The sequence below is a fragment of the Vipera berus genome, assembly GCF_964194415.1.
Source record: "Vipera berus genome assembly, chromosome: 1".
Classification (NCBI taxonomy): Eukaryota; Metazoa; Chordata; class Lepidosauria; order Squamata; family Viperidae; genus Vipera; species Vipera berus.
Genome location: NC_138202.1, coordinates 111,057,785 through 111,070,691, shown reverse-complemented (window position 1 = coordinate 111,070,691; position 12,907 = coordinate 111,057,785). Strand labels below are relative to the sequence as shown.

Genomic DNA, 12,907 nt, shown 5'->3' with positions numbered 1-12,907 from the left:
CTACTTTTTCCGAGCTAGAATGGCTACTCCTATGATCACAGCTATGGCAGCTACTGCTGCCCCTCCACAGATGAGCAGGGGCTTGATGTTCTCAAACACGCTGCTCCCTGGCGACTCCTCTGCACTGTTCTCTTGATGCTCGGAGTTAGCGGGATGGGCACTTGCTTCAGGACCCTCAGCTGCTGGCACTGTGGCAGGCTTCAGGTTGCTGTGGTCATTCAGCATGGCTGCCTCGCTGGGTGCTGTGGCCCCCTTCTTTGCAGGGGTGGTGGCAGCAGGAGCGGGCTGTTCCTTAGGGGCTTCTTTCTTATCAGCACTTGCCGCCGGCCCAGGGTGAGGTTTCTCAGGCTTTGCTGAGCTAGACGTCTTGCTGTCAGTCTTGTTTCCACTTCGGGCGCTTTCTTTAGACTCCATTCTGCTCATGAGAGTGGCAAAGGTGGATATCACCCAAACTCAGCTCAAACCAAAGGAGAGGGACGTGAAGCCGGCAGTTGAGGTGGCTCTCTTCAGTTGGCCCTTCTCACTAGCCCAAAGGGAGGACCTGCCTCTCACTTCTTGAGATAGCTGTGGCTCTGTCTCTCCAAAAGGTGTCTTGCTCAAGCGATATCTTGCCTGAACATAGTACAACTCCTGTAAGATCAAGCAGAAACACACAGGTCAGAATATGCAGCAACACCCATATAAAGCAGCATTCTTCCCACCTTGAACTTGGACACGATTTTTCATGTTTCATTTCAGCTTGTACTATAGCATTTTTGTGTTATGTGCCAGTAGGGGGATATGCTTGCCGTTACAACAAACTCAGTTATGCTCCAACATTTTTCCCCCCATTAGTAGCATTATGTCTTTGGACAATATTCACTCTTAGTTTCATGCCCTGGAGCCTTCCATTTCAGTCTCCTGCATAATCTTTGGGGGCACCTCAGTGATCAGTCCACAAGGTTTCCAAAATCTTTATACTGCTAGTTTCAGATTAGGAATTTGAACTTAATAAAATGTGGACAATCACTTCCCGGTGACAGTTATTGGGAACTTGTAAGAGATAAGCAGCGTGGTCCTTAAATGTGAAACTCCACATGGTAGCTGGAACTATTAATGAGATTCCTTGTACAAAAGCGCTTCACTGGGCTTTGAAACTCTGAAGGCTCAGGAGGACCTAACAGTGCAAATGGTTTACAGTATTCCCGATTCATAAGCTTGTCAGTTCATATGTCAAAGCATACTTACAGTCCATTTTTCCACTTTAGTGATCTGTTTGTATCACTAAATTGTTTATAATGGGTTCGGAACAGCCTGTATTTAGTTTAAAAACCAAACAAAAAAAGCTATGACTTAATACCAGATCTTGTAATTGAAAGAATAAGATTCACTCAGACAGAACTAGAGAAGCCTTAACTTTGGCCCATCATGATATCTTAGGATGCCTGCACCGTAGAAATAATTCCTTACATGTTCAGGTAAATATGAATACCATTTACATACACCAGACTTTAAGCAGCAGATCAGTTCATGCATTCAACTGCATGTGATGAAAAAAATAGTGGTTCATATCAATAAGTACTTAGAGTAAATAAAATCACCAAAATCTATGATCATGTCTCTGGGGCATAACATGTCAATCATCACAAAGCAAACTGCTAGAATCATTGCCTCACCAGTGACTCCAAAACTAATCTAGTGCTTGATAAACTCTATCTATAGAGCTATATCAGAATACCATCTAAACCAGGCATGTCAGATTGCCGGCCTGCAGGCCGGATGTGTCATGCCGAAACCGCGCCCACCCCATTGATGGCAATGGGGAAAAAGTCCCAATACGTCGCATGACATCACATGACATCGCAAGTTTGACATGCCTGATCTAAACTGTACAAAGGTTGGTTTTCCAAATAGCCTACCTTTCCCTGTGCGTGGGCAAAAGATGAAATTAAACAGTTTCTATTTTATACCAGTTTCAACTGACTTCTCTCTGCATTTTCTTCACCCTGAAGATAGCATTCCACTGGGTTTGTTTATTTTTTTCCTTTTTAATTTTCTGTTTTGTAAGTTCTGCTTTCTCCCTTTTTGCAGAAATATTAACAAAAACCAGTAATTTGGCAAAAGTGAATATTATTGCAGAATACTAAAAAAAGGAAAGTGAGTATGGCTGGCTTTGCAAGCCATGTTTTGTAAGTTCTGTCATTAGTACAGGATGCTTAGGCTGTGGAGAAAAAGTATGAATTGCTTGCCAGTCAACCTGAAACATGGAGAAAGATTGATCAAAGGTGGAATCATGGGGGCAGGGGGGGACTGCCAAGAAGTAGCTAGCTAAGAGGGACACAGGGGACATATCGGAGAAGAAAAGTGGATGTATACTTCCGGGTTACACATCGTGGCATTACGGGTGCAGGAAAACAGGGCTCCGTTTTCCACATCCGATTTCGCTCTGCTGGGGATCCTAAAAAGGGTCTAAAGTGACCCCGGAGAGGCGACAAAGAAGAAGGGGACCCTCGTTGATTGCAGAGAGGTGGTGGCCCTTTGTTTCATCTGAGGAAGCCCTTCAAACCAGCAAAAGAAAGACCAGCCGCATTTATGTGGCCAGTCAGAAGCCACCAACAACCCAAGATAAGCACTAATTAGCAACCTCTGAACAACATGGATGGAACTGGGTGAGAACGTAATCCTCTCTTTATAATTTTAAAACTTCTTCCTGGAAAAAAGGATTCCCAAACCAAAGAATACCCCCAGGTGATAGAAAAGAGAAATGGCAAATAACTCTCTTTGGGGGGAAATTAGAGAAAACTACAAGATTAAATTGGATTTAATATAGAGACATAGCTTTGACAAATTTGGGGACTAAAAGTATTTTTAATACTTTCTTTTTGAAAAGATATTTGGAAAGTTAGTGAAATAAGTTTGGACTTAAAAGCTGGAAGATTGGTATTAACAACATCTAGTGGTGAACCTTGGCATTATAATTTATTATGCTTAAAGAAAATTTGGCACGAAGCCTGGGTATAGATAAGACTCTTTATTGTTCCTGGAAACTTTCACTTTTGCAGACTGCAGCTGGGAAAAAGAAAAAAAATCTTTGGGCTGTTTTATCTGTATGAAGGAGACAATAAACCATTCTGAATTGGCCAGCCTAGATTACAAATATTGACTGACTTTTAGTTTCAAGAATTATCAAGAAATGTTAAGAAACAGTGGGAAAGTTTCTTCTGGTCTATTTCTCTTTGGAAGAAACATGGATAATCAACAAGAAAATGTAAATGGACTTCAGAAAGAAATTCTTTCCATGTTGAAATCAATTCAACAGACAATTGTTTTCAATTATGAGGAGACTAAAAATAATTTAAAAAACATAAATGAGCAATTCTCCAACTTAAACTTTCAAGCAAAAAACGTTCAGAAAATGACCATAAAGAATGAACTACTGGTAGCAACTCAGAAATTAGAAGAAAAAATAGAGAAAAATGATATAAAGACAGAGGATTCAAAAGAAGAAACCTAAAGACAGACACAGATAAATAAAAATTTGGAAGACCCAGATACAACACCGGAAATGGGAAAGACATTTTAATTTTCAAAACTTCAGAACATATTTGAAGACAAGGAAGAAGAATTGAAGGAATGGATGACAGAGCTTGTATGAGAAATGCTGAAAACTGGGGAACAAAAAACTGAAAGAGAAACTGAAGGAGAAAGAAAATGGAGGCTGTTTAATGAATATAAATGGACTAAATTGTCTTTTTTATTCCAAATAATATATGCAGAAACAAAGGAAGAAATACTTGGTGACCTAAATGTACTGACTTGCAAAGTTATTTGGCAAAGGAAGAAAGCTAGAGTAAGACTGAAGAAAATAGAGGTCCTAACTAATTAGATGAAGTATTATACCATCTAGTGGATGTTTGAATGTGATTAAAAGAATAGACAATTGTTAGAAATAAAAGGACCATAGTGAATTAGAAAAATGTGATTTGTAACTAGAATAACATAATTTTCTATAAGATGGGAAATATGAAAATACTAAGAGGGTCGGTATAAGGGAAGCTTTTAGTTACCCAAATGTAATTAATTATGAGAAAAATGATAATTGATAAAAGTTATTTTGAATATTGATGGGAAATTAAAATTGAAAAAAAGAGAAAAAAACAGGATACGGATTGAATAAGGAAACTTTGTAAATACATTTGAGATATGTTTTGGCTAGAGAAGATATAAACTGATATTATTGACACTATGTATAATATTGGAATCATGTGATGAAGATGTTTATATTTGACTGTATATAGTATTAATAGCAGTAAGAATTATACTTACATAGTATGGAAAAATGATTATTATTGGAAGAAGATAGGACCAGGGAAATGATGGTGTAGTATTGGATGTTTTAAGCAAAAATTAGTATGTACCACTGGATGATAAGGGAAACCTGACGCCAAATTGTTTATTAAGTACTTATGATTGTAAAACTTGAAATTAATAAAATATATATATAAAAAGAAAAGTGGATGTAGTAAAGCAGACATATCAAACACAAGGCCTGGGGGCCAGATCCGGCCCGCGAAGTGGTTTCAAAGCCGTCCTGGAAACAGTGAGGGAATGGCCCCCACTGCCTTGGCCCTGGCCCAGAGACCCTCCTTCTGCCAGAGACCCTCAGATCTGTCCCACTCCTGCCCAGGCCCCCATAGGCACCCTTGATGTGAACGATGTAGAGTTGGCCATGCCCACCCAGTAGGCCATACGCACTCTAGCCACGCCCACCCTGGCCATACCCACCCAGCCCCCTGAGGGCAACCGCAATGCTGATGCAGCCCTCAGTGAAATTGAGTTTGACACCCCTGTAGTAGAGCAATTCTGTTCACTACGGAGAAGAGTAATTCTTCCCTGCTTTTCATTAAATTACATCAATTGAACCTATTCAATTCCAGCTCCTTTTCTGATGGGAATGTTATTCTGCATTCAGTGGACTTGACCTCTCCCAGTGATTCAAGTCTTCATCCCATCCCCATTCTTATAAATTCTTCCTTCCCAAGAAGAATAGAAATGAAGCACATTTCTTTTTTCTTTTTGACCACACTGCTGAAACAGTTACCCTGCAAAAAAATGAATGAGTCACTCTATTTTTCTTATAGGGTTCTTAATTTTCTGCAAGTAACATCCTGTGACCACCACTTGTTGTTTTCTCTTTAAAATATACCGGAGTAACAACAGGGATATGCACTGTTCCAGACAACTGCTTTCAGTATTCCTGGTCAGTCTGCATTTTGGTATTTAATTCAAGTTGTTTTTGACCAGGGCGCTCTATCAGGCACAACTCCTTAATATAGCAGAAGTCACACAGGATAAGAACTTTGGACTGCACTAAAGTGAGGATTTGTTTCAGATTCAGTTTGTCAACTTGATTCAACTGAAATCAAACAATATTAATATTTCAATATCTGATAAAGCTTTGGAAAACTGATCCCTTTGATTAGAAAATCCCAATCACTTAAACATCATGCTCCCGCATCTTGGAATTCATAGACAAAGTAAAAAATCACCATTGGTTTTGTGTGTGTTTGTTATTGTTGTTGTTGTTTTTGCAGATACAGCTAGGTTTATCACATTCAGCATAATTTCTACCCGTGATTTGCTGAATAAATCCATTCACTGATTAGGTCAGCTGTCCCCAGTCTGCTCCTCTTCAGGGTTCTAAGATTTCAGTACCCAGGACAAGAATAAAAAAATGCTGTGGAAATTTTAGTATTGAATCAAGGAAATTAAATTTACCAGCCCTGTATGTACCATTACTTGTATAAGCACCTCACCTAATAGATCATCTCTCTCCCGTGTTTTTATTCTAAAATTAAAAAAAACAGAAGGTAATAACTTTATTAGATTTTTTAAAAATGTCATACAAGACTGTGTGACATTTAAAAAAAAATCTAATAAAGTTATTACCTTCTGATTTTTGAATTTTAGAATAAAAATATGGGAGATAGTTGATCTATTAGGTGAGGTGCTTATAGAAGCCTACAAGACTGTGTAGGCTTTCAGATTTTCTAGAACTCTTCATCAATAAAAATGGCAAAGAAATGGGATGCGTTCTACTTGATGAGGAAAATCATTTTATATATTAATTATTAGGCTTACCACATCAGAACTGTAAAACTGACCCACCTAGTGGTCATCTAAAGGGTTGCAAACCTGATATTCGCAGAATTGCTACTGGCTTTGTGCTTTCAAAATTTTCTCTCCCTGGAGATTAGGTATGACCTGAAGTTAACAACCTGCAGCACTAATTAGATATTTCATGTTCAGGTTGATGCTGAGTTGAAGGTTTCGTGATTTAAACATTTGGCTCTGGGGAGCTTCTTACTTCTCTCTTGTGCTCTGCTTTTCCTTTTTTCCTTTTCTGACATCTTACCTAATGAAATGTTTTTGGAGAATTCAAAATCTTTCACATGATTGGAATCAATCGAGTTATTGCCACCCCTGCTCAGTCAACATGACTATAACTGTTCATTATGTATGCCTATTTTATTGTTTTCCTTTAATTGCATTCCCTCCTGGACCTTTTTTCCTCTCCTGTTATTTGTCATAAATTAATATGTATTCCACTGTTAAATATAGTGATGTTCATAAAAACATTGCTAAAAATCTTTTTTCAATAAATACAGTCAAGAATCTGTATAAGACATGCTAGAACTATAATTCTGACTAAAATTAAATAATTCATTGCATTCAAATTTCATTTAAAGTTCATTAAGTAAAACAGCTGATGAAATCACAATAAAATTCATTGCCTGTTAGGATGTACTGTATATCAGAAATAATCCAGTAGAAATGTACAGCTGAAGAGTCAAAACGTCAAAAGAGATTATAATGTACAAAAGTTCTACAGTTTTTGCAAGAAGGGAAGAAGAGATGTTTATGATGAAAATGACAGTATCATGGTTTGTACTGGGTGCCTCTGCATGTAGCCCTGCAGACACAGACCTGGTCATGGTGCTAAGCCATGGCCTTAATTTTCTTTTGTTGAATCAGCTACAACTGCCTATATAGCCTTGGAACACACTAGCCCAAAACCAAACCATGTTCTCAGCTCAGCTGGTTTGAACAAGATTCCAGTTTCAGCCAGGGTCAAAATCTTACACCTATGCAGACCACTGTGTAAACGTACACAGGAAAAGTCAGTTTGCATCTTTTTGATCAATTGGTCAATTGACCGATTTACATGATATCAAATCAGTGTGAGAAGGTCAGTGACAACTCTCTGGGCTCTTTCTCACATACAGCTTATTACATGTATTAAAGGTAATTTAATTATAAAACTGAGAAGATGACATGCTTCAAATAAACGTAAGGGCCAGCCTTCAGCATCTCCTTTATTTCCCAGAATTTCTCTGGAGCCCAAAATGGGTCCCATCAAATAAAAATGTTGGCCAATGGAAGAGGGCAAGAAATGATGACAGGTCATATGCAGGTAAATTGGTACTTTGTAACTGGCTGCAGTTCCCATGAAAACCCATTAAAAGCCTTAGCTATTAATTCAAGTCCGGGAAGTACCTTAAACAATTCAAGTACCTTTCCAAAGTCTGAAACGGGAAAAGCACTTCCACCCTTTTTGTTCTCCAATGATGGTGGCTATGTTCACACAGTCCAGCTGATCCAGTTTTCTCTGATTAACTTGGCCAGGGGAGAGCCATTTTCTAAATCCCCCAAGTGCTCATAGGGGCTGTCAATTCCATTTATCCTGATCTAGCAGTTTTAAAATACAGAGGGTTAATTGGGATTAATGCAATTGCTGATGGATTTATAGAGCATTTACCCATATCCTCCCCATTTTGCCATTTTTCACAGCTGTTCATGTTGTTGTGAGGGATTTATGTATGCAAACAGAGGAGGAATTCCTAGAGAGGCTTTGCAAGCCATTGAGGACAATTTGCAACTAAAATTAATAACTGTGGGGTAGATGTTCATTCAAGATATTTATTTCCCATCCCCACCCACCATTATCCAATTAAGTGTGTGATGTGAACAAGGCCTGACAGCACTGTTGTTAAAGAACACACATAATCTATATGTATATTTGTGCTTATATTGGAAACACTTCATGTACAGAAGTTATATAATGAGTGAAGCAGCCTTCAGGACCACATATAGTTGTGCAACACCAGGAGTAATATTTTTGCAAACACATTTTTTTCCAGCTAAGCACTGATCATGTATTTAATTTCTCAAACCACTAATCTTTCTCTCTCCCCAAAGATCTCCCCTTCTTTGGAATTGTGACACAGTCCAGAGTCAAATTTTAGCAATTGCTTCTTCAAGCTGCAGCCTCCTCACAAGACAGAAACCTTGCCTTTGACCAAGCATGCTGAAAACCAGCCTGTATTGGTCCTATGGAAGTTACTTGAACCACTCAATCTGACAGTGGGGGCGGGGAGAGCTCATTTCCTTAATTATGCCAAATATTGGCTTTGCAGGGCAAATTTAAATCAGAAAAATCAACTGTCGCCCATTTTTCTTTCCCAGAAGTGATTACCCAGCAAGTATACTCTTTCATCTTGCCCAAAGAGTAATACCTCACAGATGGAAAACTATCATGTTGGGGGAAGCATTCAGTCTTGATGTCCTATTTTTCACTGATCTGAAATTGGTACCCATGGTGCATTAAATGCAAACAAGAAAAATCACTCCTACCAGTAACCAAGAACAAAAAATACTGTTTGAGTTCATTCATTGATAAAATAATGCTCTGTTCCATCAAAGGTTGGAGCACATTGTTTGTAAAATGCAGAAGGAAAATTACCAAAGAGCAACACAGTTTGGATCCAGACATTATGCCAAGATATATGCCAAGATATACAAGATAGTGCAGCAGAAATATGCAAATCCATTTTTTATCTGTAAATTGTGATTATGGTATCACATTAAATATATCCTGGTGGTTAAGCCTTAAACTTATAAATCATTGTGGTAACTGTCCACACACATGTGGGATGCATTTATTACTAAACCTATGAGAGCCCTCCATACATGTACACTACTTAAAATGTTGTTTTAATAAAACACTCACAGAAAGCTGAACTGACCCTGGCAACAGGACACGTCAGTCAAGGACCTGTGGCCCAGGAAAACAAACTGTTTATTTATTTATTTATTTATTTATTTATTTATTTATTTATTTATTTATTTATTTATTTATTTAATATTCCATGACTGTATCTCAAAGATAGTATAGCTACCACAATGACCTAGTAAGACAGGATAAGTAATGAGCAGACCATCTAGATGGGTTTACCTAAAAAAATTACAAAGTCATGCTGTAATTTACACTGTGTTTGCCTTTTTTGGGTTTTGTCTTAGAAATGTAATAGGCTAAAGCAGGGGTCTTCAAACTTGACAACTTTAAGACTTGTGGACTTCAACTCCCAGAATTCCTCAGCCAGCCAAGGCTTGTTGAGGAATTCTGGGAGTTGAAGTCCGAAAGTCTTAAAGTTGCCACGCTTGAAGACCCCTGGGCTAAAGGTATATATGCTGCTGTTCTGCTTTTACCCAGGGTTGCACAACAAGCTGTCAATGCTTTCCTGGGAGCCCAGTGTCTGCTGTATTGTTTGCATACCCGTGCTGTCTCTTCAAAGTGATTTGGTTGCTTTAGGTGAACCATGGTTTATTTTTAAGTATGAACTCGGCCACCAACCCACTGACTTTGAGAAACAGGACATAAAAATTATGCCATGTCAACTAACTAGCAGAATGGGGAAGTCAAGCCCCTTTGGGTGATATTACGCCCCACAATACAAAAGCTCCACTGAAATGGCAGTGCAGAGCAAGAAAGTATGGCCAAGAGGAAGATCACTGGCACATCTGACAAGCAGAGTCAAGGTCAAGGAAAGTTTCAGATGAAAATATTGCACAAATAAGGGCACAGATTCACAGCTGCCCCAGACTTTGCTCTGTCTTTATCAATCTAAAAATCCATCCTTCATTCTCTGGGACTCTTGCCCAGAGGAACGGTAGCAAGTTTATTTTGCAGACATAGCTCTTTTCTAACGCTCTTAAATTTCTACTGCGTTGCACTGAAAATGCAGCCTCTGGATTCCAAGAAAGAAAGAAATATGTAAATAAAATTACATGTAAATAAAATGTAATAAGTGGTGCTTACTTTCAATTCAGAAATAAAATTTCAAAGAGATACAAAGAGATCCTAGGCTAGGGCGAATCACCCAGCAGGAGGACATCCCAAGGACATGTATTTCTACTTACATCCTATTTCTAGGGGTGTCAAACTCAATTTCATTGAGGGCTGCATCAGCATTGCGGTTGCCCTCAGGAGGCCGGGTGGGTGTGGCCTGGGTGGGCGTGGCCTACTGGGTGGGCGTGGCTAGAGTGCATATGGCCTACTGGGTGGACGTGGCCAGCTCTACATCGTTCGCATCAAGGGTGCCTATGGGGGCCTGGGCAGGAGTGGGACAGATCTGAGGGTCTCTGGCAGGAGGAGGGTCTCTGGGCCAGGGCCAAGGCAGTGGGGGCCATTCCCTCACTGTTTCCAGGATGGCTTCGCGGGCCGCATGAAACCACTTCGCGGGCCGGATCTGGCCCCTGGGCCTTGTGTTTGACATGTCTGCTCTAGACTCTCCCCCAGCTGGGGCAGCCAGAGAAAAGCTGAATGTGCTCAGTTCTGGGAATGGCGTTTTCTCTAATATCCCATTTCAAGCAATGTAGTTATGATGGGGTAATGTGCATTGTAGAGATGGGGTGAAGCAATGTGTTTTGTCCCTGCAATCTTTTAGCGCCAGTCATTTTCTCTGGGGTTATCCCTTGCATTCTGGGCCCAGACTTCTTTCCTCATCCCTCAATCCTTTTCGGAGACTGGAACTCTAGCTTCCAAGCCATTTTTTTTACATAGGTTGGGCAACTGGTTGACCTAGAAAGTGCAAAACCTTAAAACTGACCAATCTAAGCCTGATTAGTGCAGGAAAAAGTGAAACTTCTATTCTAGGTCTATTCTAGGCAGGGAATTCCTTTCCAGTGTCCCTGGAAAATGGTGAAAGCTCCTGGCTTTCTCTTGTCATGTTATGTTCTTAAGACGGTTTGAAGCTTCCACTGTTCAATCCATTTCTCCATTGCTAGCTTTCCACTGGTTCTTCCCTACTGGCTGATCACTGTTCCATTTCATAGTGGCTAAAAGTTACTTTAAAAAAAGCCCTACTTTCATTACTGCCAGCTGGTGGTCATTATATCAGTCTTTATATCACTGTATCAGATCAGTTAATACATAGATTCAAGAATGACTGCAACAAACTAAAAGTTAAGTTGTTCTTTACTGCATAGAAGTAACATTTAAAAATATACCATTTTGCCACAGCACTGTACATGCCAACTGAATGTGCCTTTTCATGTGGCATTTCAGCCCAGGGAACTACCACCACCACGGCTTTGAATTTGCACTTTAAACCTGTATGGACAGATGTGCAGCACGCCCTTGGCCCCAAGTACACAGTAAGGGTTGCTTTGGGGATAGCAAGAAATAGAGTGGCATGGTTTTCTGCTGGTTTCTGGGAACATAACAGTGCAACTATATAAACGTGGCCTTAGCGGGATGAGGTGTTTCTTGATACTATTGAACTAAACTAACCAAGATCTAGCCTGGGTCTATTTACATAGCAGCCTACCCTAACCTGATGCATAGGCTTAGATATTTATGGGACTTCACTCCCATCAACTTCAGGAAGCATGGCGAGTCCATATAAACTTCCAGGTTGAAAAAGGCTGATCTGAATTCTGGCTGAATTCACTCATCGTATTAGGCTGTAATATTGCTGGTTTCACTTTGGCCTAATGCACCACGGAATTCAGCTATCATAACTTACAAACCATAGGTTTACGACGTAAGAAGCTTGTGCAAATTCAGCCTATTATGATCTTGTGGCTGTCCTTAGTTTCTTAGTTAATAAACAGCTGAGAAAATACCTTTGTTTAGATGGAAGTTGAACATCACTGGTTCCTGGTTTCATATCCTTCCCCGAACTGCATGTATTCCTTCTAGCCAATTCACAATCAAGAACTCATTTATGTATAGAAAATCTTGTCTCAAGTTTCAGTCTTTGGCTCACAGATTAATATTCTTGGCAGGTTGAGCTGCTGCATATTAAAATTACAATTTGTGGGGAAAGAAGTTATACAATAAACACCACTCAATAAGACTGCTGATGCTTTAGGATGCCAATGCTTTAGGATGCCAATACTCTTACATTCTCTTTTAGCCACAAGTGGAAGAGCAAAAAATAAGAAATTTACTATATACAGTATAGAGCAGGGGTCTTCAAACTTGGTCCTTTTATGACTTGTGGACTTCAACTCCCAGAATTCCTTAGCCAGTGTGCCTGGCTGAGGAACTCTGGGAGTTGAAGTCCACAAGTCATAAAAGGGCCGAGTCTGAAGACCCCTGGTATAGAGGAATGCAAGATTCAAGTGGGCTTTTATGGTTCTGATCACCACTGAGTTGTATTGCTTGCAACAAAATAATTTTCACTACCCATTTAAGTAGATTTATCTCATGCCACTCTTTGGGGTTAATGTTTAACTATCTCTCAAACACTGTACATAGAGAGGCACAGTTTAACTGCAGAGAACTACTACTGTATTAACATTCCAGGTGTGACAAAGTTGATTATGGAATTTAGAGTTTAGAATTCTATTAGCCACGATACTGATATTTTACGCGGGGGTGGGGGTGCATTTCTTTGTCAAAAGCAAATTCAGAGCACCATAAAGAAAGAACAAAGCCATTGGTATTGTGACATTGAACAGTAACTCTACAGAGTGTGATAGCTTTTTCCCCCCTCATCAATATTTCTAGTAACTAGCTCCTTCTGTTTCCATCTAACTAGATTCCAAACAATGCAGTGGCCCAGATGTCACCAGCAATTGC

The 12,907-nt window shown here is 39.6% G+C and overlaps 1 protein-coding gene across 1 annotated transcript; it reads right to left on the bottom strand.

The window, feature by feature from the left end:
- CEND1 (cell cycle exit and neuronal differentiation 1) lies at positions 1–12,008 on the bottom strand (the record flags this gene model as incomplete). Its single annotated transcript, XM_081315324.1, has 2 exons — positions 11,947–12,008; positions 1–630 (listed from the first exon to the last, which is right to left on the bottom strand). The coding sequence occupies exon 2, from the start codon at positions 421–423 to the stop codon at positions 1–3; it is 423 nt and encodes a 140-aa protein (XP_081171450.1). The 5' UTR covers positions 424–630; positions 11,947–12,008.
- Between the last annotated feature and the right edge of the window lie 899 nt (positions 12,009–12,907).